Below are 17,520 nucleotides of genomic sequence, written 5' to 3' on the forward strand. Positions count from 1 at the left end.
AAAAGTTAATAATGCAGGTTAAACTTTATGGTATGTCTATCGCTTTACAATTGTGACTAGCACAAAGAAATGAGGAAGCAAATATGCTTTCCCGTATTTAAAAAACTACTGTCTAATAAACAAAGACATTTTTCAAGTTGTTGAATGAGTGAAATTCAGACATATGTCTTCATTGTTTCACTCTTTTCATTTGCAGTCATTATTTGGCTAATGATTAAAGAGGTCAGCTAAAATCAGGGAAAGCATTCTGGGACAATCAATTGCCTGTGCGGAATTTGCAGTAAAGGATATTACATATTTTTTCATTGTTTGTAAATTGTGTGATATATATCTTTTTATTTTAGTTAAATTTATAATAAGCTTCTGTATATATGTATACATTTTTTTTCCCTGCAGAGCCATTTGTTAAACATTTACTGCCCACACACTAGAAGCATTAAATAAAATATTTCTGGACTCACATAACTTGAGTCAAGAAAGAAAATTGAAGTTCTGAAACGAAGGCATTGTATGGGTGATCAGAGAACTAATGTAAAGCTAAGACCAGAGGGTGAGAAGGATAGAATGCGTAATAGAGAGAGAAAATGAAAGGGTGTGGTACACAAAAGGCCAGGTCAGGTCTCTTACCTCTGCGTATGCAGAGGGACATGAGCTGTTTCTTATAAGGTATTTGTTTTGCTCTGATTTGACTTACTTTTAATCTTATCGTTTTTGTATATGTAATAGTCTGTTGATGGTATTGAACAGGAATGTTAAAAACTCACATCTTATTATTAGTGTTACATTGCGTGTTAAGTCGCTTCAGTTGTGTCCAACTTTTTGTGACCTTATGGACTATAGCCTGCCAGGCTCCTCTGTCCCTGGGATTCTCCAGGCAAGAATACTGGAGTGGGTTGCAGTGCCCTTCTCCAGGGGATCCCAACCCATGGCTTGAACCTGAGTCTCTTTCATCTCCTCCGTTAGCAGTCAGATTCTTTACCACTGATTCCACCCGGGAAGCCCCTTAGTGTTACATTAGCAACTTCAAATAAGCCATGAAAAATTTAAATCTAATTTTCTTTTAGATCAAAAAAAAAATTACAAAATACTTTTTAACATTTAAAATTGGAACACAGAACAATCATGTGTTCCCTGTGCTATTCTAGAAGTTGCATCATTCCCTACATTGCTTTTTAATCTATACACATAATTCTGTTATGTTTACCATAATTACTATATTTCTTTCAGAAGTTATTTTTCTCCCAGAATGATTTGCTTTTGAATCTGATCATTAAGTTAAACATTTTTTTGTTTTGTAGCCATGCAGGGTATACGTACTGTGGGTCTTGTGCTGCTCATGCTTACAAACAAGTGGATCCATCTATTACGTAAGTAATATAGCTAGATTCCATTTTGATTAGGTGATTGGAGATTATATCATACTTGCTTTGTCACTGAAGTAATTTGTTTTACATATTATATATTTGATTTCATTAAGAGTTTGACTTTTTATCAATTTGATTATAACATGTAGGTTATAAAAAGCTTTAATACTGTTTTTCATTATCTGAACATTTGGTTATTACCTTCCCTTTGATGGTGAAATATTTAGTTCTGGAAATGTTAGATTGTTAATACACTGTTGTGATTTTGTAAGAAATATATATTTGGTCATTTAGATGATCAAAATATATTTCACATATATATTTAGTTTTCTTCCGTAGTTCCCCAAACCGTTGGACTTTCCTAAGTGGTGACATTGACAAAAAAGGTGTTTCTTGTATGTTAATGAAGTGACTTTTGGACCCCACCTAAGAATGGGGACTGGTTGCCAGAATATTCAACCTGTGTTTTAGAAGGTTGGAATTTTCATTCCCACTTCCTGACCTCCTCTGGGGAGGGGAGAGGGCCTGGAGGTTGAATCAATCATGATCTTGATTAAAAGCCCCAAAGGCAAGCTTTGGAGAGCTTCTAGGTTGGTGAACTTGTGGAGATTCAGGGAGAGTGACCTGCCTGGAGAGGGCATGGAAATTCCTGGCTCTTTCCCCTAAACTGCCCTTTGCATCTCTTCCTTCTGGCTGTTACTAAGTTACATCTTTCTATAATAAACCAATGATCTAGCAAGTGAAATGTTTTTCTGAGTTTTGTGAGCTGCTCTAGCAAATAAATTGAACCCAAGGAGGGGGTCATGGGAACCTCTGACTTGTAATCAGTCTGTCAGAAGTACAGGTAATAACCTGGACTTAATTGGCATCTGAATTGAAATTCAAGGAGGTGGTTGTTGCAATATCTCTGATCAGTAAAGCCTAAGTGACAACCTGGGCTTGTGACTGGCATCTGAGGTGGGGTATGGCTGTGGGGACGTTCTTGGAGGACTGAACCCTTAACCTGTGGAATCTGATGTTGTCTCAAGGTAGATTCTGTCAGAGCCGAGTGTGCCCCTCTCCTGCCCCCATGAATGCACTCAGTGGAAGTGGGTCCAGGAGCAAGACCAGTTAAATAGTTTGCTTTTTAAAATTTTCTTTGAAAACCTGGAGTTGAACACTTTTTAAAGAAAAATCCAAAGCCCTTTGTTCTGTTTTAATCACTTTATAATTGAAAATTTCTTATTGTACTTGTTAAATTCTGATTAATGAATGAAGAATAATTTCTCATTGACAGGAAAAGGTATCTGAATTATTTTAGAATCTGACAATGAATTTAATATGGTGTTTGAAGTATATTATCTTATAATAATTTAATGACAGCTCTGAAATTAGCTTAAAAAAATCTTCCTGGCAAATTGAGACTGAGTCATATAGTACTCTATAAAATGAGAAAGTTGTGAACTTTAAAAGCTTAGTATACCACTCTCTAAAATAAGAAGCTTGTGAAATTTCAAAAATTTCTGCTGGAAACTTTTAATTCTGTCAGATGTCGATTGGTTGATTAGACCTGTACTAGCATAGATGAAGTATAATCATTCGTGGTGAGATGTAGAAATAACTCACAGTAGCCATGAGTTTAAAAAGAGAATCTCACCCTTAGCCTACTTCCTTGCCTTTGAGCAGTTTGTTCAAATTGTTTAAAAAGCTGCTCTCTTTGTTTTTTATGTAGTAAGTTTGTCCTGCACATTTTATCAGGCCTTGATTGAAAGTTATTTTTAGTCAATTTTTAATAATAAATAGACTATAATATTGCCAGATGATTTGAGGAGAGTCTTTAACAGGTATTTCATAGTACATATTTAATGTATAATTTTAATTTGTTTCATGAATAAGAGTGAAGTAGAAATTAGATTGTAAAGCTTTTTAGAAACATCCTTTATTTGACCCTGGTCTATAAACCATCTATAATCAAGGCTAGTTCATATAACAGGTTTTTCCAAACCTTTTCCTGTTTGGCAGAATTTTTTTGATGATGATATGTACTGAAACGGTACCCCAGAATTAATTTGGCCTAGGAGTACATAGAGAGTCTATATTGATATAAGTGGAAATTGTGTGTTAAATAAGCTGATGGACAGTAAGAATGGAAGGGAAAAAATGGTAAAAAGGAAGGACTGAGGAGGTGATAAAGGCTATCAATAAAAAGAAAGACGAATGATGGGTAATGTGAGTGATCACCTTATTCTTGTAATTATTATATTGGAATTGAATTCTGAATAAATAAATTTGAAGGTCTGAGTGTTGAAAATGATCATTGACAGTCATAGTTGTATTCTCTTGAAAGTGGCTATCCCTGAGATTTGCAATGTCTTCAGAGTCCTTTGAGAAGATAGAGAACACGTGCTTTTGGGAATAATAAGTATAGAGAAAAAATAACAGTCCAAGAGAGAAGCTTGAACTTGATACACTGGCTTCCATTCTTACTTTCCCATTCTCTACACGTCCACCAGGATCATCTTTTGTGCATAGGCTTTGAATGGATCTTTTACCTTGGCATGATTTTTTGATATCTTACATGACATTTTGAAAATACTTGTTCATTGAGTTAGGCAGGTCTTTCAGATGTTGACATTTCATCATACAATGTAAAAAAAAATCACATTTGTTAATATCACCATCAATTTCATTAGAAATATTTTTAATTATTGGGACGCTGTCAATCTCACAATGATACAAGTTTTGCAAAAGTCCTAACTTTCACTTAAAAGTTTCAGGTTTATCATTGGCAACAAATGTATCCAATGTTTTCTATGAAGTGTCAGGCTCATTTTGTTTGTTTTCTAGAAAATTTCTGCCAGTTAGCTAAGTTGGAATAACCACAATTTCTCTGCAGTCGTTTTTTGAACTCAAAATTGTGTTCCATGGGGAAAATGTTTACTTTAGCTCATAACTCAAAAACACACAAATGCTTTTTCCTTGAGACATGCTTCTGTATGTTGCAGAGGTACTTTGTGCATTTATTACCACAAATTGAATGCATTTTGTCATACAGCATATTTTAATAAAACTGTATTCAGAGTTCAGCATTTAATGAAATGAAACTGGCTTTAAAAAAACAGCGTGGGTGAAGGTGAAGAATACATAACTACTAGTACATTTTTATTCCATTATCTTTATTGTAGCCAGCAGTTTACACAGTCCCACTTTTGTATCACAAGTGTAAATGTTAACACACTGCAAAGGCAGATAACTTCTTTGTATTATTATGAAAATAGTCTTGATTTTGTGAACTCCTTGAAAGGGTATTGAGGAATCCACAGTTCACACTTTGAGAACTGCTATAATTCAAGGTGATTGGATTTATATTGTGGGTAAGGTATTGGAGATAGCATCTCTGGGGAGATGATCTTAAGCCAGCAAAAGAAGCAATTAATGTGAAAAGGCTTTGAAATAGGCAGAGGTATCCTTGTCATCAGGGCACTGCAAAGACAGTGTGTATAAAGTACTGTGATCTAAGTTGGGGAGAATCACACTGGAGGGACCGGTTCATTTGAGACTTTAGAACCTGTTTTAAGGATTTTGGATTTTATCCTCTGACCATGAAAAACCTTTGAAAGACATTTTAAGTGGGAGAGGGATATGATCTGATTCATATTTTAGAAAGAGTACTCTGGCCGTTTAAGGAATTTTTAAAATGATACATTAAGTTCTTTCCCATATTTATAGTTGACAAGTCTTTTCCTATTACTGAAACTTTAAAAACTGAAACCCAGGATGTTACTTAGATAGTAACTTGATTTTGATTCGTATCTTTCAGAAAACTTTGCAGGGCAGAAAAAGAGAGCCAAAAGAAATCTTCTTTGGGGCCACATGACATTTCATTTTTCAGTTAAAATATCTCCACTTAGTATGAAACATTAAAAAACAAATTACTTGTGTTCCATTATTTAGTATAAAGAGTTGACTATGAGAACAGGCATTTAAGTAACTCATGTGTTGAGTGCACAGACTACTGTCTTAGTAACTCCACAAATGTGGATTCTCTGGAGGTATAATTATGTGTAAACTACATTATTTCCTGAAAGAATGCCTACTGATTTTTTTCCTATTTTTTCATATTAAAGGTTTCTTTTATATGTATAGTAACAGTGATTATATGCAGATATTTTAAAAGTAACCCCTTTATGACAAAGCACTTTGTAATTAATTAAAGGGAGAGAAAGTGGCATTACTTCCAATGCTTATATTATCCATTTCTCTCCAAAATATGTGTATGGCTTAGGTGTTTATGGACCTAGCGATCTAGGGGGAAAGAAAGAGAAAACATGTTATTTTTTATTTATGCTGTTAATTGTCTTTTAGCATATAGCTAACACAGAAATTCAGTCTGAGATTAGTACTCATTCAATGTGTATTTTGTTTTTCCTTCTTTTCAACAATACCTAGCTTTTTTTGGTTTGTTTTTTGGTATATCACTTTTAAGGGTTTTGTATTGATGGGACTTAAATCTCTTTTTTCCCCTGGTATCTCTCTTAACTAAATGCAAAACTTCACTATGTTGCTTTCGGGTGAGTTTCAACCTTTGGGGTACCCAGCTGGGTAATTCAGACTGTTGGGAGCTCTTTTCCGAACTAGGCTTTATCTTTTCATCTCAGTTGGGTCTGACGAAAACTCAAGCAAGATGAATAGCCACGTATTAAATTAGAGGAAGCAGTTAGGCTTTCTGACCTCAGGTGTTTATTTCTGAAGTAATACTCATCTTGTAATCACCGTTGGAAGAACCTTGTTACACTTACCTATGAAATATATCTGTGTCTCAATTGATATTATAAAAGTCATTTCATGTTTTAATTATCCTGAATTCCCAGGAGTTCTCTGATTTTAAGTATTCTAGTCTTCTTTTCTTAGAAATACATTCCTCAATCATAAAAATGCTTTTCTTTCCTTACTTAGCTCTTAATTCATACTGGGTTGGCCAAAAAGTTTGTTAGAGTTTTCTGCTTACGTCCTGTGGAAAAACCCGAAGGAATTTTTTTGCCAACCCAATATAGTACCTTGTCCTTAAGCAAGTTTCCTAAACACTCAGATATACCATTATTTATGTCCCACATTAGACTTTAATTTTAAAAAGTGTGGTGTTATTTATATGCCATTAAGGTGTGAGAACATAGTGGTGTCTCTTTGTTCATTTAGGAATCTATGGATTTGATTTTTTTTTTTTTTTCTTAAACGTTATTGATTTGCTCATAGAGATGATGACAGGAAGTGAGTATTAGCAGGGGAGGTGAGAAAAGGGATTACGTTTCTGACTAGAAATGCTTTGTGGTATTACGTGTCTGCTCTGAGTGACATCTTGAGGATTGCAGTTTCTTCAGGAGATTTTGGGACGAAACTGAGAATCACCTTTTCCTTACCTACATCTTTCCTAGCTCCCCCAACCCTCCCAACACCTCAGATAGCAAGTAAGGTACACCCAACCATAGGTTAATTTTACTTAACCTGTAATAGAATTTTATCAAAATAAATACTTTGCAATATGGCGCACATTCCTTGGCCTGCAAGTTTTCGATGTGAAACAGGTAGAGCTCTGGTGTCTTTTTGTCCCTTAATTGAGCAATGAGTAGTTTTTAATTTTCTCTAGAAAAATTTTAATTTTTCTTAGAGTTTCCTGTCTGTGAGCATGTGTGTGATGGGGAAAGTTTTGTTCATATAAATCTGGGAGAACAGAGAAAAAGGAGAGTTTTAGAATTCAGATTGTAGAGATGTTTGAGATAAAATAAGAATTCGTCCATTTTAATCTTGATGTTTAAGAGAAAGAGATTGTAAAGATTTAAGCTACAAGTTAGTCCCATTCTTTTCTTTAGCCTATAGTGCAAAGAACACATAATTATGTTTCTTTGTTTTGGGGAATGACTTCTACTTGAATAGGAACAGATAAAGCTTATTACACTGAGTTCTTCTCAACAAGATGCCTTTCTTCTCTGCCATGGATGAAATGTGGAAATAGCTTTATCTGAATAATTCTTTGTAGTAGTATGTTGGATTTTCAGACTTTATACTGTTATGTAGTTTTATTAAAGTTGTAGGCAAGTTTAGGATGTGTTTGAGATTTTATTTAATAGCTGGAATGTTTAAAATGCAATTAATGTAGCTATTGAAAACCTGTGTTCTAGCCATTGTGAATACAGAGGTGATTTTAAGCGTAGTCAATTGGTTTACTGTAGATAATTAGTAACTGGTATTTCCAGGTATTGAACATGGTTCTTTTAAAGCCCTTTCAACAGAAAGACAGAGATAAGGAACTGAACTTAATTTAGAAGCAAGTCATTAGGTACACTAGTTTGCTAGTGCTGCCGTAACAAAACACCATAAACTAGGTGATTGGAACAACAAATTTATTTTCTCCTCATTCTGGATGCTGGAGAAGTCCAAGATGAAGGTGTTGACAGGGTTGGTTTCTTATGAGGCCCCTTCCTTGGCTTGCAGACGGCTGTCTTCCTGATGTCTCTTCACGTGGTCAGTTACCATTTTGTATGTGTGCACCTTTGGTGTCTCTTTCTCTTCTTGTCAAGACACCAGTCATATTGAATTCAGGCCTCACCGTAATGACTTCACTTTAACTTAACCACCTCTTCAAAGACCTCATCGCCAAATAGGTTCCATTTTAAGGTACAGGGGGGTGGACTTTATGTATGATACCAAGAGAACACAATTTAGCATGTAACAGTAGGTGATGAAATCAAGAAGGAAAACAGTATTACACGTAATTTTTAAAAATTACTTTTTTTTCTTTTTACTTAATAAAGTTTGTGTAGAAGCGCAATTGTCCTGTGTTTTTTGTTGTATATCTCCTAGCCGGAGAATTTTCATCCTTGGGCCTTCTCATCATGTGCCCCTTTCTCGATGTGCACTTTCCAGTGTGGATATATATAGAACACCTCTGTATGACCTTCGTATTGACCAAAAGAGTAAGTATATAGAACTCTTATAGCTTGTAAACAAAGTTTTTAAAAATAGGAATTATGAGTTTATTTTAAATTAAAAGTATTACTTTTGTAATATTTCAATTTTAAAAATAAAATTTGTTGTAACTAATCTGCAAAAAAACAAAAACTAAGAAAATCTTCCATATGCCTAAAAGACAACTGCAGTTTTTCTGCCAGCCACAAAAATCTGTAGATTCACTAGTCTCTGAACTGTAGTGGTTCTATTTATAATCAGGGAAGTACCATGTACTCAGTGTAGCATCAGAAAAGAAATTGGTGCCCACAACAACTTGTTGAAAGAATTTGGGCATGTTAGTCTTCCTCTGTGTATAACAAATCCCTCACTGTAAATGGATAATGAGGATAATGATTTTATTTCCTTGTTTATGGTTTTTATGGGAAAAAATGAGCCTGTAGTTGTGAAGCTTAGCAAGAAGAGTGCTATATGAATCTTAAGTGTATTTTATTTATAAAACATACCTATTATTTTGATTTTTAAAATAAGATTCCAGGCATCACATTTTTTATTTAGTTGTGTCTCATTTTGTACACTGAATGTGTAAAGTAAAACTTTTTCTGAGTTTTAATAGTATTTTTGGAGGAATGGGTAAACATAATTTTAAAAATGCCAAATAGTACGGAAACTACTAAAACAAACACTCATGTACTTATCGTTCACACTTGACTCAGACTTTCTCCTCATCTGAACTGACTTTACATTCCCACATTCCCGAAAGTGACCACGGTCATGAACTTAGTATATATCCTTCCAGTTCATTAAATTATATTTTAATTATGTTGAGTGTTTATTGTTTTAAGAAATTTTGCAGCAAATTCTTTTGTAGAATAAAAGAACCTATTTGCAAAGGAAATGGTCACCTCTTTTTAAACTTTAGGCTTAAATTTTCATAATTTTGGGCTTTATAGAGTATTAGCATTTTGTTGTTAGGATATAGCTTATTAACAAAACTGGAATATTTCTAACCTTACTCCCTGGAATGGCATTAGGCTATGTAACTTTTAAATTTTTAAAATGCTTTTAAAATGTTTATTTTTTCTTCCAGTTTTAGTGAGATATAATTGACATACGGCAGTTTTAAAGTATGACACAGTAATTTGACTTTTCATATATCATGAAATGATAAGTTTAGTGAATATAATCTCATATAGATACAAAATTAAAGAACCAAAATAATATTTTTCCCTTGTGACGAGAACTCTTAGGATTTATTCTCAACAGCTTTAATGTATAATATGCGGCTGTGTTCATTATATTTATCATGTTGTACATAACATCCCCAGTACTTACTGATTTTATTACTGGAGATTTGTACCTTTTTACTACCTTCATCCACCCTCTGGGTCACACTTGCTTTGTAAAACCTTGTTAGAGCATTCAGAAAATTTTGGTTTTGGATAGCCTAACAATGAGAATTTTTAATCAGATGCAGTTTCATAGAAGAAAAGTCATACAGTTATTTGTTTCTTTCTTTGATATTGGTAAACCCATTTAAGGATTTAGTTATAAAAATGCTGATTCTGTTCAATGATAAAATAAAAATATTCTTGTGTCTTTTTTGTATTAAATTCTATTATTTTCTTGCTATATAATATCTTGTTTTAAGTATAATCCACCAGAAGGGTCTGAATTGCTAAATCATTTAAAAAATTTAAGATTAAGGCATAGTCCTGTGGTAAATTTATATTCCAGTCTACCTGACAAGTTTAATTCTTAATGTTGAGGAAAATAACATTTTTCAGTAGGAATTTTCTGTTCTTGGTATAACAAAACCTGAGGTGTAAAACAATAATCCTATACATTTTATTTAAAAATAAAACAAAACTCAAAAACTGTATTATTAAACCTCATGAGGAAGTAGACGGGGGGATTTTTCCATATTTCAGTAGTAGTTTTGATCAGCTGTTCTTGTTAGTATCTGCTGGTTGATTAAGGTCAAGGAAAACCTTAAACTTAGAGGTGATTTTAGATATAATGAAAGGACCTGATGAAAAATTTAAATTATTATTTTTTATGTAACTATATAACATATGAAAATGCTGAGTAAATCATTACGTGTCTGACTGTTTTGTCTTATATAGAAGCTAGTTGTTTTTTCCTTTTTTTTAAACTAAAACCAAAGGAGAATATTACGTGATACTTTTGTCTCTTGCCAAAGCATGTAGTTTTGTGTTACTGGGTAGTCTCACAGGATAAGGATATACATTAATACATTTGTTTTACTATATTTTGAAACCTCTAGTTTACGGAGAACTATGGAAGACAGGAATGTTTGAACGCATGTCTCTGCAGACAGATGAAGATGAACACAGTATTGAAATGCATTTGCCTTATACAGCTAAAGCCATGGAAAGGTATACTAATTAATATAAGAAATCCCAGAGAAATCATGGATATTAGTTTCTTTGGAATTATTTTAACTAGGGTAAGATGATCACTAGGATAAAGAGATTTAAAAATTCTTGTTACAGTGAAATAAAGAATTTGAGATTAGATTTTTCTGAATGTGGATTGAAGTTGGTTTTGAGTAGTTTGCCTATGAAGGTTAAATTTATGAAGTGGCATGGTTGTTTTCTTAGGTAGAAATATTAACAAGAAAACCCATGTGTCTATGTGTTTGTATGTATTGGTTTGCCTGTTATCTTATTCATTATATATTTATTTATCTCAGAATAACAATTACATTCTTTCATGGTATAGTGCTCCAAGTAAGTAATCATAAAATTTTAGATTTGCGAGTAACTTTGGAGGTAATTTATTTCAGCCTTTATCAAAGTGTGTGAATCTCTATTATAAAAGCAATTATTATGTAGTAATATATAATAAGTGAGATAATCTATATATAACACAGATCTATTATAAAAGAGATCTCTGTTATAAAAAGTGCTGACATCATTACTTGGTGCCTGCTAAGAGCTCTGTCTTTGAGGACAGCATGCTCACTAGGCTGTAAGTAGGGTGAGGACAGGACATTCTGTTTTCCACTGTTACCCCAGTGCCTAGCACAGTGCCTGTCACATAGTAGTCATTATTTTGGTAAAATGAAAGAATTGTTTTAAGAGCTTTCTTCCTTCTTTAGGGCAGTATTCAAATTCGAACGTTTTTCTTTTGAAGGTCACATTTCTGTACTTTTTTCAACCATTTCCTTCATATGGACTTAATATTCCATATGTTTTTAGTTTGATTAGTTCTAAATAGGGTGAAATTATTCCTTCTCTGGTCCTCATTACTGTATTCTCTTAGGAAAATAAGTGGTACATCTTAGGTTTGCAGTGAATATTTGTTAATTAAATGTGTTAATGAAGTATGAGATTAACAATATTTATGCTGATATGGCTTACTTACTTTTGTCTGATACATTTGCGGTCAGCTCAAACCCCAAGGATTTTTTATACTGTTAAACTAGATGATTTTCTCCTCTTGTGCTTCAGTGGTTGGTTTCTTTTTAACCCTAAAAGTGAATGTCTCTTCAGTTAATTTTGTTTAATTTTTTCATGTTGGTTTTATTTCATTATTGCAGTTTTGGCAGTCATTTCCATTCTTAATTCTGTTATCAAAGTATTATGTATTTCTCTCAGTCTCATGTTGTCCACATCTTTTCACAAAAATAACTATAAGGGATTACATAGCTGAAGAAGTTTGCAAAAATAGAGTGATATTAAATTATAAGCAGTATAATTTTAGGTTGTGAAAGTGCAAGTTGCTCAGTCGTGTCCGACTCTTTGTGACCCCATAGAATTCTCCAGGAATTCTCCAGGCATAACACTGAAGTGGGTAGCCTTTCTCTTCTCCAGGGGATCTTCCCAACCCAGGGAACAAACCCAGGTCTCTCGCATTGCAGGTGGATTCTTTACCAGCTGAGCCACAAGGGGAGCCCAAGAATACTGGAGTAGGTAGCCTTTCCCTTCTCTAGTGGATCTTCCTGACCCAGGAATCGAACCAGGGTCTTCTGCATTGTAGGCGGATTCTTTACCAATTTTAGGTTAATTGTGTTTTAATACATTCTAATTCTTCAGAAAATTTTAAAGCAGTATAGCCTGTTTACTTTTTGAAATGCTAGTGTCATCAGAGCATCCCATTCTTCAACTGCAACAGGACATTAAAAAAACTTTTGTTCCTGGCTAAAATGTTATTTCAAAAGTAAAACAGGTGTAATGTGGAAATGTAGGAAAATAGAAATTTGAAACCAGTGAACAAAATTTATGTTTGTAATTTCCTCCATATTAAGTAACATTACATTACCACTTTTAAGTATAGTGGCAATCCACTCCAGCACTCTTGCCTGGAAAATCCCATGGACGGAGGAGCTTGATAGGCTACAGTCCATGGGGTTGCAAAGAGTCGGACATGACTGAGCGACTTCACTTTCACTTTAAGTATATCACTTCTCAGGGAAACCTTCCTTATCTCTCAGATTACATTGCTGCTGCTGCTAAGTCGCTTCAGTCGTGTCTGACTTTGTGTGACCCCATAGACAGCAGCCCACCAGGCTCCCTCATCCCTGGGATTCTCCAGGCAAGAACACTGGAGTGGGTTGCCATTTCCTTCTCCAACGCATGAAAGTGAAGTCTCTTAGACATGTCCGAGGCTCCTTCGTCCATGTGATTTTCCAGGCAAGAGTACTGGAGTGGGGTGCCATTAGGATCCGTAATACTGACTCTTTCAAAAGTACCTAGTACTTTTCCTTTGTCACCTTTGCTGCAAGCACTGCTTACCATTACCTGTATCAGTTATCCTTTACTGAATAACAAATTGCCTCAAAACTTATGACTTAAAATCATAGCTGTTGTTATTGCTCACAATTTTGGGGTCAGGAGTTTGAGTAGGGAACACCGTGCTCTGGTCCACAAGACACTGACTGAGATGATTTGAATAGGCCTTGAGGATCCAAGATGACTTTAGAGCTGACTTTTACTTGAGATACCTCATTTGTTCTCTATGGCCTGTTTTTTTTTTTTTTTTTTTTAATCAGCCAGGGCTTTTTTATCTTTTTGGCCTATCTCTAGAAGGATGGTCTGGATTTCTTTACATGGTGATTCTGGGTAACAGAACAAAACCAGACATTTCTTGGCTTATTAAGGACTAGGCCTAAAATTGCATATCATCATTTCCACTGCATTTTGTTTCTCAAAGGAGAAATAGATGCCACTCTTGATGGGAGGAGTAGCATAAGTGTACAGGAGTAGGAGGAATTGTTGGCAGGCATCTTTGTTGATGGACTACCACAGTTCTTCCTGTGGTAGACAATTCATGTTTGTCCAACAAGGAGGACATCTCCTAAGATGCCCAGAAATCTCATCCAGTTATGACATCATGTTCAAAGTTCATTATTTTATCATCTGAATTTGGTTGGGATGTGGATGAGGCTCCTTGAATGCAGCTCTTTTTTATTTGGGTACCTGTGAACTGGGAAGGCAAGTCTCCCCGTTGTCCACCCCCCTCCACAGGCCCCAATATACTTAGTATGCGGTTTTGAGACAGACAGTTAATCACATTGGAGGTTGGAAAAGGTAAAAGCATGTAGTATCTCTGTTCTAAAGCAGTTCTGAAATCTAACCAGGAAACAGAAAATGTCCTTGATTATGGCTTGGTTCTATCTTCTGATAGTGGTTTCATAATTCATTACAGATGGTTCCTGATTTATGCTGGCTCCACTTAGGATTTTTTGGCTTTTTGATGGTGTGAAAGTGATACGTAATTAAGTAGAAACTGTACTTTGAATTTTGATCTTTTCCCAGGCTAGCAATATGTATGATACTCTCTCATGTTTCTAGGTAGTGGCAAGGAGTAGCAGCTCCCAGTCAGCCATGTGATCATGAGGGTGAACACCCAATACACTTAAAAATCCTTTTGTACTCAGACAACAGTTCTGTTTTTCATTTTCAGTACAGTATTCAATAAGTTGGGCTTCCCGGGTAGCTCACCTGGTAAAGAATCCTCCTGCATTGCAGGAGACCTGAGTCTGATCTTTGGGTTAGGAAGATCCCCTGGAGGAGGGCATGGCAACCCACTCCAGTATTCTTGCCTGGAGAATCCCCATGGACAGAGAAGCCTGGTGGGCTATATAGTCCATGGAGTCGCAAACAGTCAGACATGACTGAGCGACTAAGCACAGCACATTCAATAAATTACATGAGAGATTCAGCACTTTATTATAAAATATACTTTGTTTTAGATAATTTTGCCCATCTGCAAGCTATTGAAAATACTGTAAGCACACTTAAGGTAGGCTAGGCTAAGCTATGCTATTTAGTAGGTTAGGTGTAGTAAATGTATTTTCAACTTATAATGGATTTATTTAGATTTAACTCCATCGTAAGCTGAGGAAGATCTGTATTATTCTTAGCTCTTGGCTGGGTCCTTTTGGCTCTTGGCTCTATTCTTTGAGTCCTTTTTACTTTTCCATAAGAAATGGGCTTTGTTTGCATCTGAGTAGCAGTTTTATTCTGCTTTATGTGACAGTTAAAAGCCTAAAGGCCTCTTTTCATTTGAGATAGTGTTTTATTTTAGTACAAACTGATAGAACTCCGTTAACTACTTTGTGGATTTTCTATATATAAGATTAGAAGTGCATTCCATTAGACAGAAGTCACATCCACAGTTCTTACTGAGGTAAGATTCTGTCCACTTTCTTACGGAGACTGGATTCTCTCCACTTTGGAGCCCAAGTTAGAGTCGTGTAATTTCTCAGAAGCCCTTTTACCTGCCTGAGAGAATATGCAAGCATGGTCTGAAGTCTTCCTGTGGTCCTAACAGGCTTTTACAGACGTGGTTTTGATTTGATGATTCTGAGCCCATGCTCTTGGTAGTCCTCTGTATTTGGTCTTTGTCCTTAGGCTGTTTGCTTGACAGTGTTTGGCTATCTATAGAGGTTAGTAATGAGAAACAGTTATTTTTTAACCAAGAAACTCCTAGTTAGAAATATTTCTTTTAAACTCAGCTTATAGTTCTTTAAGTCATGTTTTTCTTCTTACATCTCCTCATATTTGGCTGTGAAGAAACCATTGACACTTTGAATATTTTGTTGGGGAATCTTAGTTAGATTTATAGATTCTCTTATCTTCTAAGTTTTATCATGTGACAGTTCTATGCTAATTGTTTTCTGCCAGGAAATAATATGGATAACCCTTCTTCGAGCAGTGTCCTTACTGCTTGTCTACTTTTCAGGCTCCTTGTTGCCCTTTCACCTTCCACCTATCTCTTGTCCCCAAAGCCAATATTATATTTTCTAGGTGTTTCTTTTAGTAATACACTTTCCAGGCACCCATTTTTGGTCTCGGTTATCAGTTGTAGCATGGCATATCACCTTAAAGTACTTTTTTTGTTTTCTTATGATTCTTTGGGCTAGAAATTTGTGTTCAGGGATGAGTGGCGACCAGTCATCTCTATTTCATTTGCTGTCAGGTAAGATAGGTTGACTTAGGCTAGAGGTTCCAGGGTGCTCTCACTTTCTGTCTGGGGCTTAATGCAGATTGTCTACTAGGCACCTTCGTTGTCGTCTTGGTCCTATCTCCACTTGTTACTTTTCTTCAGGGCCTTTCTCTACACATGGTTTCCTTTCCTGCTTATCTATCCTGAAGTACATGGCAATTCAGGATAGCAAGAAAGTAAGTAGAAATTTTAGGTCTCTTAATCTTTAGGCTTGCAAGTGGCACAGTATTACTTGTGCCATATTTTACTTGACAACGCAAATTGGAAGACTGGATTCAAGGGGAGGGAAAAATTGTACCTAACGGGAGGAGTGGCGTGAGCATTCAGATGTGGAAGGAATTTTGTTGATTATGTTTGTAGATAGCCTACCACGGTGGCACTGCAGTTAAATAGCTTTTCAGGAGATTATTTATATATGTATATCTGTCTGCTTCCCTTCTGTAGTATTTCCCTGACCTGTCCCCTATTCCAGGGCAGCTGGTCTACTCTGTATCTTCTGTACCCATCTTAGTACCTGGCACACAACAGGATCTCAGTAATTAATTGTTGAATAAATTAATAGCAATAGATAATAACTCTGGTGCCAAAAATGAGGTCAGAGTTTTTTAATTAGCTGCTTTTTATGTCATAAACCTATTTACATGTGTTTTTTTTTAAACTCCTTTTAACTGGGTATACATAGGACACTCCAGTACTCTTGCCTGGAAAATCCCATGGATGGAGGAGCCTGGTAGGCTGCAGTTCATGGGGTTGCTAGGAGTCGGACGTGACTGAGCGACTTCACTTTCACTTTTCACTTTCCTGCATTGGAAAAGGAAATGGCAACCCACTCCAGTGTTCTTGCCTGGAGGATCCCAGGGACGGGGGAGCCTGGTGGGCTGCCGTCTGTGGGGTCACACAGAGTCGGACACGACTGAAGTGACTTAGCAGCAGCAGGACTTTCCAGTATATGACTATGTAGTACTTCAGTTGACTAATTTTAAAACTTTTCCTCATTTTTCACTATAATGAAAATTATGATGGGCTAAAAAATTAAATATCTAAGTGTATTATTTATAATTCTCTTATATGAAGCATATTTAAAAGTGATATTCATTAGAGCTTTCTTTAAAAAAAAAAGAGTAATATAGAGGAGAAAACAAAATGACCCATAATGTCCTTGCTCAGTTAAATCTGTCCTTTTAAAAAATGGGTGTACATGATTTAAAAGCATACACAATGAGCAGTGAAAGCCTCTTTTATTCTCCTCAGCAGTGTTTATTGACAGTGAATATTATTATGGAAATGCTAACATATATGTTTGTGTATGTGTGTGTGTGTATATATATATATAAGACTTATACATACACATTTTTGTGTAATTAAAATGTAAACAGGAGGTTGTATCTTAAGCATTTTATTCGGATCCTTTTTTCCATGTATTATCTTTATTACTGAAACTCATAATTTTTGATATTATATATAATTGCATTTGAGAGATATTAAGTTGGGATATGTAGAATTCATCTATCTTGGAAAAGCTATTTACTCTTAAAATTTGGAGAAGTAAATGGCAACCCACTCTGGTATTCTAGTCTGGAAAATCTCATGAATGGAGGAGCCTGGTAGGCTACAGTCCATGGGGTCGCAAAGAGTTGGACTCGACTGAGTGACTAACACACACTCTTAAAATTAACAACATGATCCCACTTCTTTTTCTTTGCATTTTACTCTATTATCTTTCCCTCCTTTTATTCCT

At 35.2% G+C, this 17,520-nt stretch overlaps 1 protein-coding gene across 2 annotated transcripts in view; it reads left to right on the top strand.

Moving 5' to 3' along the window:
- MEMO1 (mediator of cell motility 1) overlaps positions 1-17,520 on the top strand; it is a 110,264-nt gene that overhangs the window by 56,776 nt on the left and 35,968 nt on the right. Inside the window, exons 3-5 of one of the 2 annotated variants that reach the window (XM_070379774.1) lie at positions 1,299-1,367; positions 8,202-8,314; positions 10,594-10,705. The exons of the other annotated variant lie outside the window; for it this stretch is intronic. Coding sequence (XP_070235875.1) covers positions 1,299-1,367; positions 8,202-8,314; positions 10,594-10,705 — 294 coding nt within the window. The remainder of the gene's footprint in view (positions 1-1,298; positions 1,368-8,201; positions 8,315-10,593; positions 10,706-17,520) is intronic. 2 annotated transcript variants of the gene reach the window in all.

Source organism: Bos mutus, chromosome 11 (genome assembly GCF_027580195.1).
Source record: "Bos mutus isolate GX-2022 chromosome 11, NWIPB_WYAK_1.1, whole genome shotgun sequence".
NCBI lineage: Eukaryota > Metazoa > Chordata > Mammalia > Artiodactyla > Bovidae > Bos > Bos mutus.